At 42.7% G+C, this 13334-nt stretch overlaps 1 protein-coding gene across 2 annotated transcripts in view; it reads left to right on the top strand.

Moving 5' to 3' along the window:
- SH2D4A (SH2 domain containing 4A) overlaps positions 1-13334 on the top strand; it is a 65225-nt gene that overhangs the window by 48153 nt on the left and 3738 nt on the right. For both annotated transcript variants that reach the window (XM_035003896.1, XM_035003895.1), the window contains one exon: positions 826-956. In XM_035003896.1, coding sequence (XP_034859787.1) covers positions 826-956 — 131 coding nt within the window. The remainder of the gene's footprint in view (positions 1-825; positions 957-13334) is intronic.

Consider the following 13334-nt stretch of genomic DNA (forward strand, 5'->3'; position numbering starts at 1 on the left):
GTTAATTTACATGACAGGCATCCCAGTCGTTCATCCAAACTCGTCATTGTTTTTACCCTGAATTCTGCTCAAAATTAGTGGGCTGTTCTATGAGACTTGGAAATGTTTATTACATTGCAGTGTTATTTTTTGTAATGGAAATTGACTTACATCCCAGAACTTTAGTTCTGCAACTGAATATATTTCAAAATGATTCCACCGCTTGTATCTTTTTCTTACCAATTTTCAAACACTCTTCTTTCTTTGACTTTATTTTTCTGAGACTGTCTTTAGCAGAACCAAACCTCTTCAAAGTGTGGGAGAGAAGAAAGCAAGTCAGGGAGGTTGGAAACAGAAGGAAGAGAAAGTTTAATACTGAAAATGTTAGGAAGGAAATTTATTTTATTGCATTTCTTTTGTTTGCAAGAACATGCTCCCAAGGAAAATAGTGCTGGGGGTGTATTTCACTTTTTAATGTTTATTTTCTCAAATTTTAATTGGAAGTTAATGGAGCTTTTATTCATATAAAAATGAATTAAAATCTATTATTAATAGATTAACACAGCAGTAGCTCATACCCTATGACTAGCCCTATAGGACTGGAAAGACAAGTGACAGATTTATGTTTCTTCCTATTTTGTTGACTAGCCCTTGAGGAGTTAGTTGTATAATGGCAGTAATTAGGGGTCTGACTTCCCATTAGCTCAACCCATGTAATTAGGTCTTCAAATATATATAATCCTATCTCCCTTTATACATGATTTTTATATACAGGATATATATGATTTTTGATGGCATTGTTTTCAAATTAGTTAAACCTAAATTGAACTGTTTTCTAAATCACAGAAACCAGGGAATGACCAGGATGGCATCCAACTCTGCCCAGGAGGACATCATTCGGTGGTTTAAAGAGGAGCAGCTACCACTGCGAGCGGGCTACCAGAGAACCTCAGACACCATAGCTCCCTGGTTCCATGGTGAGTACACAGGTGCCCTCGACGGAACCTCATCTGATGACAGATGAAGCTGTGTTCGTCTGTTAATCCACCAGGAGGGCAGAAAGAATAAAGGCTTCCTTTTATTTGTGCTGCCCAAGAAGAGTCTTTGAAATTATTTTCACAAAGCAGTTTTTCAAAGGTTTCTCAGTGAGTTGCAAGCTCATGACGGATTTAGAAAACAGTGAGCAGTTGTGGTCTCAGCATGTACTGTGGGGTAATTTATCACCACAAATAAAACACCACTGGGTGGGTGGGGAAAGCGGTGCCTCCTGTTCACCTACACTAGGGCACTTGATTGTGATCTCCTGCAAATGGCAATGCCTTCCATCCACCGTTCACAGCTGGGAGAGTCAGATACGCCCTTGGGTGTGGTGGGCAGGGCACTGGTTTAGCCGTCAAAGGGTCAGCTCTCCATTAGCAGTTGAGTGAGCAAATCGTCTTTCTCTGTAACAAGTTGTATGAGCCTCATTTTCCTCACCTATTAAGTGAAGGAGTTGAATTTTATGATCTTTAACCTGAAAATTCTGTTACTTTTATCTGTGGTTCCATTAAGCAGTTGAAGCTGTCAGGTGAGTTTGTTAGAACCTGAGCAGATATTACCTAATAAACCATTTCTTAATTTGACACTAGAAACTTGATTAATTCAAGCCCTCTGTCTAGCCAGCACACATTTCACTGTCCTCTCAGTCTCTTGGACTTCAGGAAAAGAAGTGGTTTCTTGCCTCAATTGGCTTCCTTAGGGTCTGTGGTTGAATTGGATTAATTGGTTCTATGTATAACAAAAGTACTTTGAAACAAAAATAAGATTCTTTCACAGAGCACACTTGTCCTAAAGGGTATCTTGTTTTGAATCATGTTGAAGCCTTCTCTCTTTTATTTTTTTTTATTTTTTAAGAGATTTTATTTATATAAGAGAGCGAGCGAGCATGGGGGAAGGCAGAGGAAGAAGCAGACTCCCTGCTGAGCAGGGAGCCCAATTCAAGGCTTGATGCGGGGCTCAATCCCAGGACCCTGGGATCATGACTGGAGCCGAAGGCAGATGCTTAACCAACTGAGCCACCCAGGCACCCAGAAGGCTTCTCTCTTAATTAGTATCATGTCACACACAAATATTTCCACGAAAGTACGGTCCCAAACAACTAACATGGCAAACTTCTAAAAAGAAAAAAAGTATTTGTAGTAGGCCCCCTGCTAAAGGGCTGCTTTCACAGTCAGATCATTATAGAACTGTCTAGCTTTCCTTGAAAATACGTGTCTTTGGTGATTCAGGCTTTAGTAATTATCCATTCCCTGAGGAGCTCCTCTGTCCTCTTAGGACTAGGTCATAAGCCTACTTCCTTTCCATTCTGTTCAGAAGACATTGGAAGAAAGCGTGACATCAGTGTCAACAGGTGAATGTTTCATGTTGCCTTTTTTTTTCCTTTTTAAGATAAGCACTGACAAAATCAGTACTTTATAGTTTCTGTGTCATTGGGCAGAAGATCTTATCATCCCTGATTACAAGGGTGGTAGTTCATTTTAATAACAGGAAATAAGAAATTGAAAGTGTTGATTAATGTTTAAAAATCCTGGTACTTTAACAGGCAATTCCATTTGAAACAGTTGCTAAAAGCTAGGAAGATAAAGTTGGACTAAAAATCCGGTTGGAACCTTGGTTAAAAAAAGAAGCTCTTGAGTTTTACATATAATAATTTATTAGTTGCTATTGTTATTCATTTATTTTCACTTATATAAATATTTATCATAGTTATAAGCAAAATAAATGATACAATATAATGAAATAATACACAGCCATATACTCAATGTAAGTCATTTTCTTCTGTTTTAAGAAGACAGAGTTTCACATGTTTCTATGATAAAGAGAAGAAGGATCATATCTTATATTTTTGAAATATAATTGTTTATTTTTTTTTAAGATTTTATTTATTTATTTGACAGATAGAGACACAGCGAGAGAGGGAACGCAAGCAGAGGGAGTGGGAGAGGGAGAAGCAGGCTTCCCGCTGAGCAGGGAGCCCGATGCGGGGCTCGATCCCAGGACCCTGGGATCATGACCTGAGCTGAAGGCAGACGTTTAATGACTGAGCCACTCAGGCGCCCCTATAATTATTTATTGATCACGAGCCCTGTTTGAAATAATGGGATGGTAGCTCTTCTGTACTGGTTTGCCATCGTCCTTCTGTTATACACTCCATAAGTTGCCTTTCTTATATTACTGTTTTGGTCAGCTAATTTTTCCCCACGGAAGTTCACACTTTCACCGTTTTCATTAGCTTTAGACAGGATGGAAGTGGGTAGGAGAGGACAAGGGAAATGAAGACCACTGGATCTCTGGCTTGTGGAGCCGGGTGGAAGGTGGCATGCTATCAGTTGGGAGAAAGAATACGGGAGGATCCAGAGATTACTGGGATTAAAAAAGAAGGGCGACAATGAATTTATTTTGGTTATGATGAGTTTGAAATGTCTTTGGGGCAGTCATGTGAAAAAATCTATTTGGTAATTGGATTAACAGATCAGTGCTAGAGATAATGGATTAGAGTCATTAGCACACAATGAAAAGCATGGGAGAGGATGACATTTTCCAGGAGTGCCCTGAGAAGATGGTTAAGAGAAGACCGAGGACAAGACCCCAGGAAGCACTAACACTCAGTGCGATGGCAAAGAAGAGCAGAGACCCCACATCTTTGTCTCAGGTTTCCTTTCCCACTTGGGGTCATGATGAGGCAAATATCTGGCCATGGGTGCCAGTTCAATGGGCAGTAAAGTAGGGTATTGCCTCTGATCTCCTAGATGTAAGAGCTTGGAAAATCCCAAGCGCAAGAGAGATCCAGAAATGCAGTACTGAACTCTACTTTGTGAGCATCTTTTGATGATCTCAAGCACATCTAGAAAAACAGTCTCCCCACTTCTGCTCCTCTCTCAGCAAGCTTTTCTCACAGAGGCCATGGGGTCTCAACTTTCACTGGACTTTTTGGTCCAGCTTGATCCGATTATTGCTCCAGATCCATCTCAAACCACGTTCCTCACAGAACCCTGCCTTGATCACTCCTTTCCCCCACACGTTGCCCTTCTGTCCCTGACACACCACACTCGCCCCTTTCCTAGGGCCTTTGCAGTTCTTCCTGAAGATCCTTCCATGGCCAACATCTTAAGGAGCTGGCTCACACGACTGGAGGCTTGTTGAGCCCCAAATCTGCTGGGCAGACTAGCAGGCTGGAGACTCAGGGAAGACTGGCAGCTCAAGTCCAAAGGCTGAACACTGGCAGAATCCCTTCTTGCTCAGGGAAGGTTAGTCTTTGTTCTTTTAAGGCCTTCAGCTGATTGGATGAGGCCTACCCACGTTATGGAGGGTTTTTCTCTCTTCCCTCATTTAAAAAATAATTTTTTTTTTATTAGGAAATGTTTTGAACAAACAGTACAAAGGAAACTATAAGTAACACCAATGATGTAACAAATGTTGTATCTACTTTCTAGGACACAATGAATGTTAGAAGCCATATTTACCTCATACCTGTTTTTCTTATTAAGAAATAAAGCCTGAAAGAATTAAGGCCCTCTCTTTTACTCCCTTATTGACATCTAATTACTTCTCTCCCAGCGGTGAACCACTCTTTTGAAGTTGTCCTTTTCATCCATATTTTTATACTCTCACTATGTATGTGTATGTGTGTGCATTTTTATAAAATATATAAAGATATATATAAAACATGCAATATTGTGTTTCACATTTACATGGTATCATGTTATAGGCATTTTTCTGCAGCTTGAGTTTTCTCCCAACATTACATTGTCTAGATTTTTCTTTGTTTCTAAATGTAGACTGGCTCATTTGTTTTACCTATTGTGCAGTATGTTATAATATACATATTATATACTGTTGGAGCTGTAATTTTTTGAGGGTCTAATATGTGCCAAGCATTACATTGAGCACTTTAAAGGAAGTAACTTTTATTCCCACTTTATAGAGGTAAGAACCTAGAAACTAAGAAGTTCTTTTCAGGTTTCTACCATTAGTGGCAATATTCAGAGCCAGATCTACTTAACTTCAAAGTCACAGCATATCTGAGCACTAATACAAGTGGGAACACCCATGTCATGCTTTTTATATAAGTTGGAAATTTAAATCAGTGAACAGTAATAACCACAGAGATTTGTTTCTCCAATACATGAGTGAGTTCACTAAATCTCACAGTGGTGAAGTAAAAGTGTCAAGGAACCTTCATTCAGCATAAGTTTTGCCCCATCCCCACCTATGAGAATAAGAAAAAAGCACATTTTTGTCCAGACACTATTTTGCTCACTCCCAGGTAGAATTTCAAGAAGCAGATATGTAGCACTCAAACATTTAATACAATGCCCCAAGGCCACAAGGGTTTGGAGTAATAGAAATGGAATCTATTTATTTTGCGGTAGTGGTTACCTAACTGTATACATTTGTCAAAAATGATCATTTGCACACTTAAAATTGGTGAATTTTATTGTATATAAATTATATCTCAAGCTGATTTTTTTAAAATGTGAAGTCCAAGAAGCACAGGGTTTTCTTAGTTCTTAGCATGGAAAGATAGTGCAGTTGACCATTGAACAAGGTGGGGGTTAGGGTGCCAACCCCTTGCACAGTTGAAAATCCACAAATAAATTTGGACTTCCCGAAACTTAACTACAAACTGCCTGCTGTTGACCAGAAAACTTACTGATAACATAAACAGTTAACACATATTTTGTATGTTATATGTATTATGTACTGTAATCTTATAATAAAGTAGAGAAAAGAAAAATTAAGAAAATCATAAGAAAGAGAAAATGCAGGCGCCTGGGTGGCTCAGTCGTTAAGCGTCTGCCTTCGGCTCAGGTCATGATCCCAGGGTCCTGGAATCGAGTCCCACATCAGGCTTCCTGCTCGGCAAGAAGCCTGCTTCTCCCTCTCCCATTCCCCTTGCTTGTGTTCCTGCTCTCGCTGTCTCTCTCTGTCAAATAAATAAATAAATAAAATCTTTAAAAAAAAAAAAAAGAAAGAGAAAATGCATTTACAGTACTACATTTATCGAAAAAATCCACATATAAGTGGACCCATGCAGTTCAAACCTGTGTTGTTTGAGGGTCAACTATATAGTGTAGGCTTGGCCCAAGACTCCAAGACCAGATCACCTAGGTTTGAGTTATGTTCTTCTCCTCTTTAAAAGGGGGTTAATAATATTTACACTGTAGAGTAGTTTTTATTGTTTTTTTTTTTTAAGTATATCATCTAATATGTGTAACATACGTAGAACAGTGCCTGGCACATAGTGTTTCTGTTATTATGGCTACCCAGAACTGAACAGCTTAAGAGTAAATTCACCATTCCTGTTCTCTCTGCCTTTCTCTTCATTATAATCCTAATCTTGCCACAAAATATTGTCGTGGCAGCATCATATACGAGGAATAAGCGGCACTTCAATAAAATAGATCTTAATTACTGCTAAAATGTCCTCCTATGCTATTTTGACAAGTATTCTTTAGGGCCTGTCCTTAAAAATTCCAGAACCCAGGAGGTCACCCCAGAAGGCAACAGGAATTTGGAAGGACAAAAGGACAACTGCCAAAACAGGGAATAAAGTTGTTTGGAAAAGTTGAGCAGAACATTGCCAGTTGAGGTTGAGCGTGGGATTGGGAGGGAAGGTTCCGCAAGATGGGAATGAGTCCTAGCCTTGCTAAAATAATATCTTCTATTTTCTAGATTTAAAATCTTCTGAATACTGTAAGTCTGTTGGTTTTGTTTCCTTAGGAAGGATTGTTTTCTTATCTCTTTCCCTCCTGTCATCCTGTCTGTCTGGACCCTGAAATACAGTCCTTGTTTTTTGTTTTGTTTTAAGATTTTATTTATATTTTTACAGAGAGAGAGAGGGAATACAAGCAGGGGGAGTGGGAGAGGGAGGAGCAGGCTTCCTGCTGAGCAGGGAGCCCGATGCAGGGCTTGATCCCAGGGCCCTGGGACCATGACCTGAGCCGAAGGCAGACACTTAATGACTGAGCCACCCAGGCGCCCCTACAGTCCTTGTTTTTATTCATTTTCTTCTTGCATCTGGTCACCACATTATAGCCATTTTTAAGACGCACATTATGGTCTAGAATGTTGGTAAAGTTGGAGAATTCGTGTTGGAGAGCCCTCCTGGCTAAATTTAATATCCTGCAAAGTCATTTTACTTATTCTGGCTCCTGATTATGAGTATCCAAAGTGTGTAGATATATAATTAACTATACTCACTAACATGCTTTTTTATACGTCTTCAAGCAGAGGGCCAACAGATAAATAAACCTGAAGTTTGAAAGTCTGTTCAGAAACGCACAGACTCATTTATTCCTTCTCTCCGTTAGCATATCCCATCTCCCGCTAATATGCGACAGTGCTCAGGAGCTTAGAATTCAGCAGGGACTGGGAGTAGGAAGCTGGGGGAAAGCTAGCAATAAGTGTATAAACAAATTTCTGATTTAGGAATTTTCTAATTGCTTCTGTTGTTAGAGAATTCGCATATTTGCTTTACGCATCAATAGCTGATCATTATGCCTCTGAAATGTAATGCACACTTCCTTATTCAAATATGGATATAATTAGCCTGCTGGTGAAATGTTTCCATCCTGATCTGTTTCTTGTGGATGTCATTTGTTGTCATGGTTTATAATTGAACCTGCTTCTCAATGCTTTAGTCCCAATATTTTATATTTTAAGCTACTTAAAAAGCAAATCCCTTTCACATCTGTGGGATTTCAGTTCAGTTCACACTGCAGCTATTTTGATTGCTTCCATTTTTGACACATGCCTCCAAAGTTTCCTTCTGCGTGCAGAGCAAGTCCAATCCATTTCTGTGGAGGCAGCTGCTCTCCGGGACTTCAGTTCCCTCGAGCCCAGGGTCCCGCTGCAGCCCTGTGTCCCACGGACAGAGACTCACAGAGCCCGCCCAAGATTTCCTTCAGGCTAAAACCTTAATGAACCTGGGAACTGGCACTCATAAGTGATCATCTGTCCTTCAACTATTTTGATGAGGAGTAGTGAGTTCTTCATTGTGGGGCCATCAGATTTCTGCCCCCCTACCACACAGAGACTTTCAAGCTTCTGTCTTTCCGAAGCACATCCTGCCTCGTTCACGTACATGATTCATACACTTCGTGGAGGGGGGTAGGTTGTGGCCAGCAGCAAGAATCTGCCATGTCCGTGGGCGGCAGGGAAGGACACCTGCAAGTGCATCCCCAGCAGTCACTGACCCACCCTGGAGAGGGGCCGGCACAGCTTTAGCTCGGAGTCCTGGGACTTCACCTGCAGTTTAGCGTGAAGCCTTCACCTACATTAACCATCAGAGCCCTTGGAATTATTCTCCGTAGTTCTATCTGACTGCCTAGTATTGGATCATATTCCCAAAGTAACTGAAGAGGAAACATAAAGAGGGTAAAGCTATGTACATTCATTCAGTCTTGAAAAGGGCTAGCTTTTCTGCAGCACATACCATGCATTATTGTGGGGTTTTTTGGGAAGACCCTGACTTTTCTCATACTACCCAGCATAGCAAACTGGCTGCAAAAATGTTAGTATGTATTTTCATTAATGTTGGGAATAGTCCATTAACCCCAAAGGCCTTGCTTACTTGAGTTTTTTAAATGATGCCCTTGAGTCTTCCCCCTAATGCTGCCAGTCACTGCATGTCATGGCCTGCGTGTGCCCGGGAGCCCCACGCTTGCCATTACCGATGCCCAGGGCTCCAGTCTTGTACTTTACACTGTGTTCTTGGAGACACCCAGAAGGACCTCGCAGGCAAGGAAAGGGGGACTGGGTGGGTGAGGGGCAAAAGAGAGTCACCTGCTTTGGGGGTCTGACTTCAGATCTTTTATGGAAAGGGGGATTCTGGTATTTAGAGAAGTACTTTTAATCCGTGCTTTTGTTGCCAGAGTTTTCTTTGTCATCACATGGTCTGATTATAATATTTGGACACTCCTTCTTTATGCTGGGAAAGGAGGCAGTAGAGTGTGGCCGTCAAGAGCACATCTCTGGGGCCAAATCCCAGCCCCCACCAACCAGCTGTGCAGCCTTAGGCAAGTCACATGACTTATGAACTTTTGTCGCTCATCTGTATACCGCAGACAATGATATTACCTGCCTCACAGAATCGTTCAAAAGATTCATGAGTTAATATATGTGAAGTACTTAGAGCTGAGTGTGACACACAGGAAGCCCTAATTAGTAAGTGTTAGCCATTACGGTAGTGAAGAAAGAGCAAATGATGTAATTTTAATTCTTGAATTATTAAGGAAACATTATGAATAATATTTTGAGAGCTCTATTTTTCCTCCTCCCAAGGGGCCTGAGACCTGAGGGCTTGACACCACAGTGTATCTCCCTCTAGATAGAGGATCTAGCAAGGGTCTCAGAGCCCCTCTGAAAATACTTCCTTTAAATACTGACAGGGTTAAAGGAAGCATAAAGAAGAAGGGAGCTAAAGTGGGAAAATATAGAGCCCTTGTCCAAGTTTAAGACCTCTGTACACTTTGCATTTGGCAGGGTTGCTACTTGGAAAGAAGTTCTTCTAAAACTCAGTTTTTTCTTTTATTCACCCCTTATCTAGGCACTTTGCAGTGTGGGACTTTGAGGTCACCTTAACAGCGGAGATGAGTTCCTTCATGAAAGTTATCTTAGTGCTATTTCCTCCCTGCAGGGTATTCTGGGCAGCCCAAGAAGCAGAGAATATAGGACAGATGACAAAAGAAGGAATGAGAGCTTCTTGGCAGAGCTCTGGAAGGGCAGCCCCCAGGCAGCTCTCAGCAGACCCGAGGTGTGGTCACGGGGAATGCTGAAGCCTGCTGTACTCTGGGGCTTTTCAGTCCCCGGCAACAGGAATTCTGAGCTTAGGGGAGGTGGCAGAGGTCACGGATGCATCAATTCTACATCCAGATGACTGTACTTAAGTCATCACTGACAAATGCATCTTCTTTATGTTGCCTGGGTCAGGGGTGCCTGGGTGGCTCAGTCAGTTGAGCGTCCAACTCTTGATTTTGGCTCAGGTCATGATATCGGGGTCCTGGGATCAAGCCCTGCATCAGGCTCCACGCTGAACTGGGACTCTGCTTCGGGATTCTCCCCCCGCCCCTCCCCCCCTCGCCTCCCTGCTCTATGTTGCCCAGGTTAGAAATGAACACCTCTTTGTGAAATAAATATTCATGGTTTAATTTCAGCCAATTTCAGGAAAATTTCATGAGCCCAATGGGGGTTAAAAAACAAAATATTTGAGTGAGAGACAAGAGACCTGAAACCATCACTAACTAATCCTATAACCTTGGGCATATACCTATTCTTCAGTTTTCCCATCTGTATGGTGATGGTAATAATACCAGTTCTGTTTGTGTTGAGTTGTTTGGGAATTAAATGAAATAGCAAATGGACGCACGCTGAGCAATGCAAAATGCTAGCACAGGGGTAGCATTCTGGTTGAGCTGGTGAGAGCCTGGACTCTGGGGTCAGACTGCCTGGGTTCAAGACCAGTGCTTCTCCTGGCCTGCCTAAGTGACCTGAAGCACATTATGAACTCTCTCTGATGCAGGTTTTGCTCATCTGAGATTTGAGAGTAGGAATGGTACCTGCTTGTCAGGCTGCTCTGAGAATTAAATGAAGTAAGGCACTGTTTGAGGAGTGCCAGGCAAACATTAAGAACTCCATATGCTACTATTATTTGGTTACCTTTCATTTGGTTTTTAAACACATACTTTCCAGATTCTGGACGTAGGCCATACAGATGTACACATATAAACAAAGTTAGTGGTGCATCCCTTGTCCCTATACATAACAATGCTCAGACTAGAGGCAATGGCTGCATAGAAGTGTCCCAGAGAAGAAAGTTTCTGGACCCATTATAAGACAGAATTACTCGTCAGACCTTTTCTGGGCATCTTGTAAGTGGCAGGTGCCAAGAGTGTGAAAATAAGTAAGATGTGGTGTTTGCTCTCTCCGAGATCACAAGGACGTGGGGCAGGGAGAGACAGAGTAGAATGTGCTGTGAGTACTCCGATGGAGCTGTGGATGGTACATGCCAGGATGGAGGGGGAGCTAGGGGAGACCCTGGATAGACCAGGGGAGTCTCAGGGGGAGGTGGGAACAGGTGCTCAGCAGGTGCAGAGGAACCTTGACTTACTGCTCAGAAAGCTTCATGCTATTGAGTTGCATCTTGGAGAATGAATAGGCATTTTCCAGAAGGAAGCTGTGAAGAAGGGCATCCCACTGACCTGCCCTCCTTCTGTAGGGTTGTTGCTGCCACTTGGATTTCCAGTGAGGGCCATGCTAGGGTTTCTGAGTTATTTCAAGTGTCTTAGGGTCTTTTGTGCAAAAAAAATAGTCCTTCTGGGCCTGTCATGGAGCTCTCCTTTCACTCCAGTGGGGTTTAAAGCTGTGTTGGCCAATATGGTAGCCACTCCACATATGTGGCTCTTTACACCAAAACTAATTAAAATTAAATAAAACTAAAGGTTGAGTCCCTCAGTAACACTAGCTACATTTCAGGTCCTCAATAGCCACATGTGGCTAATGGCCTCCACATGGCCAGCCCAGGCATTTCCATTGCCACAGAAAATTCTGTTGGATAGCACTGTCCTGGTGCGTGCCCTGGCATCGTGCAGAGAAAGGAGTGGGACATTTCTCCCTGCTCCCTCTCAACTCCTGCTGTTGTGAACCTCCAGGCTGGGTGGTCAGGCTCCCAGGGGTTGTAGCCAGCTCTGCCCCGGGCTCTTCAAGAGCCAGAAGCAGTCCAGTGTGACCTCATGCAGTGACATCTGCTTCCTTCTGGACTGTAGTTGTTCTGGCACTGCTGCCTGGATTCCGCTTAAAATAGAGCGGGGCTGGGGGAGGATCTGGCTCGTTTCAAAAATTGACGAAATAAAAGAGAGCTTTTTATTTACCCCTCATCACTAGCACAGAAATCCTGTTGTGCACTCACACAGGCTTAGAGTATGTGTTAAGAGAGCTGGTCAGAGGGAGGTCGCCTGGAGGCATCCCTGCCCTTAGGGAGCTGGATGAAGGCCACTGCTTCAGAATTCTTAGAGTCATGCACCAGGGTAAGGAGATTGCCCAAGTTCACAGCGATTAATATCAGACACTGGATTCGGCCTTTGCAGTCAGGGACTCTCTCTGCAGGCAGACAAAGCTCACTGCTTGGCAGCAGTCATAGCCAGGCCTCTCTTCCTTCGATGGAATCGTGACAAATTGTACATGGACAAGTATCATCAGATGAGCCAAAAGAGTGTGCTCTTCTGGAATGATAATCCTGTTGTAAAGCAAAAAGAACAAAGCGTGGTCTCCACAGCACTTCACTTCTGAACCTGCCTTCAGAACCGTTGTGTTTGAGTCTCCGTTATGATTTGCCACAAAATCATTTTATTGGGTTCTGGTGTCTCTGGAGATTACACAGTGCTGAGATCTGTGTGTAATGGGTAATAATTACAGTTTGAGAGGCTTTCGGGAAGTTTGGTTTACAGCTACTATCTGACCTGATTTTAGGAGGAATTTAACCTAACTTAGCCCAGGTTCAGTTATAATTTTCCAGAATAGCTTTCATTTTAGGAACCTAAATCCATCTGGATAACATGCTGATGTTATAAATTATAACATCTATCCCATCTGTTGAAGTAACTTGGAGTTTCAGAGTTAGGTTGTTGATAAGTCTGGAAGGAGAGAGAAATCTTTTTTCCAGAATGCTGCTTCTCCTTCACTCACCTCTGAAGGGTAGTTTCAGTGTCCGTGAAAAATATCCCTGGTTTCATAGACAATCAAATACAGAGTCTTGAAACTTCAGTCATGTTTAGTCCCTGGGTAGGCTGGTTACCTGTTGCCTTGTTTCAGATTATGGTTGTCATCTGTAATTTATCAGTAGGATCAGGTGTGTTTAAAAAGGTAGACTAGACCAACAGAAGCAGCAGTCCGTATCTGTTGGAGCTTACAGGGGCATCATTTGAGCACCTGAAGTGGACAGTGCCGCAGCTGACCCTCGCTCACTGTCAGCGGTGCCTGCAGTTTCCATTGGCTCGGGTCTCATCAAGGAAAGGGCAGAAAGGTAACCGGAGGTGATAGAGATAATGCGCAGGCATCAGTAACCTTGCTGGGCCTCGATGCCGTAGAGCTGGAGGCCCTAGAAGAGAGGCCATGACTCTTCCGTTTCAGGGATATTTCCTATCTGTGAGTGGGGGGATCTGCCAAGCCTTTGCAACACCCCCAGTTCTTATCCCGGTGTTTCACTGGGGTTGAGCCTCACGGGGGTTGAGCACTGTGACTCTGAGGTGCAGGCTCTGGGGCCTCCTGAAAGGTACATGGGAGAAGAGAAGACAGAGGGCTGGTTGGTTGGTCTTGGC

This window comes from Mirounga leonina, unplaced genomic scaffold (assembly GCF_011800145.1).
Source record: "Mirounga leonina isolate KUSES-001 unplaced genomic scaffold, KU_Mleo_1.0 Mir_128, whole genome shotgun sequence".
Classification (NCBI taxonomy): Eukaryota; Metazoa; Chordata; class Mammalia; order Carnivora; family Phocidae; genus Mirounga; species Mirounga leonina.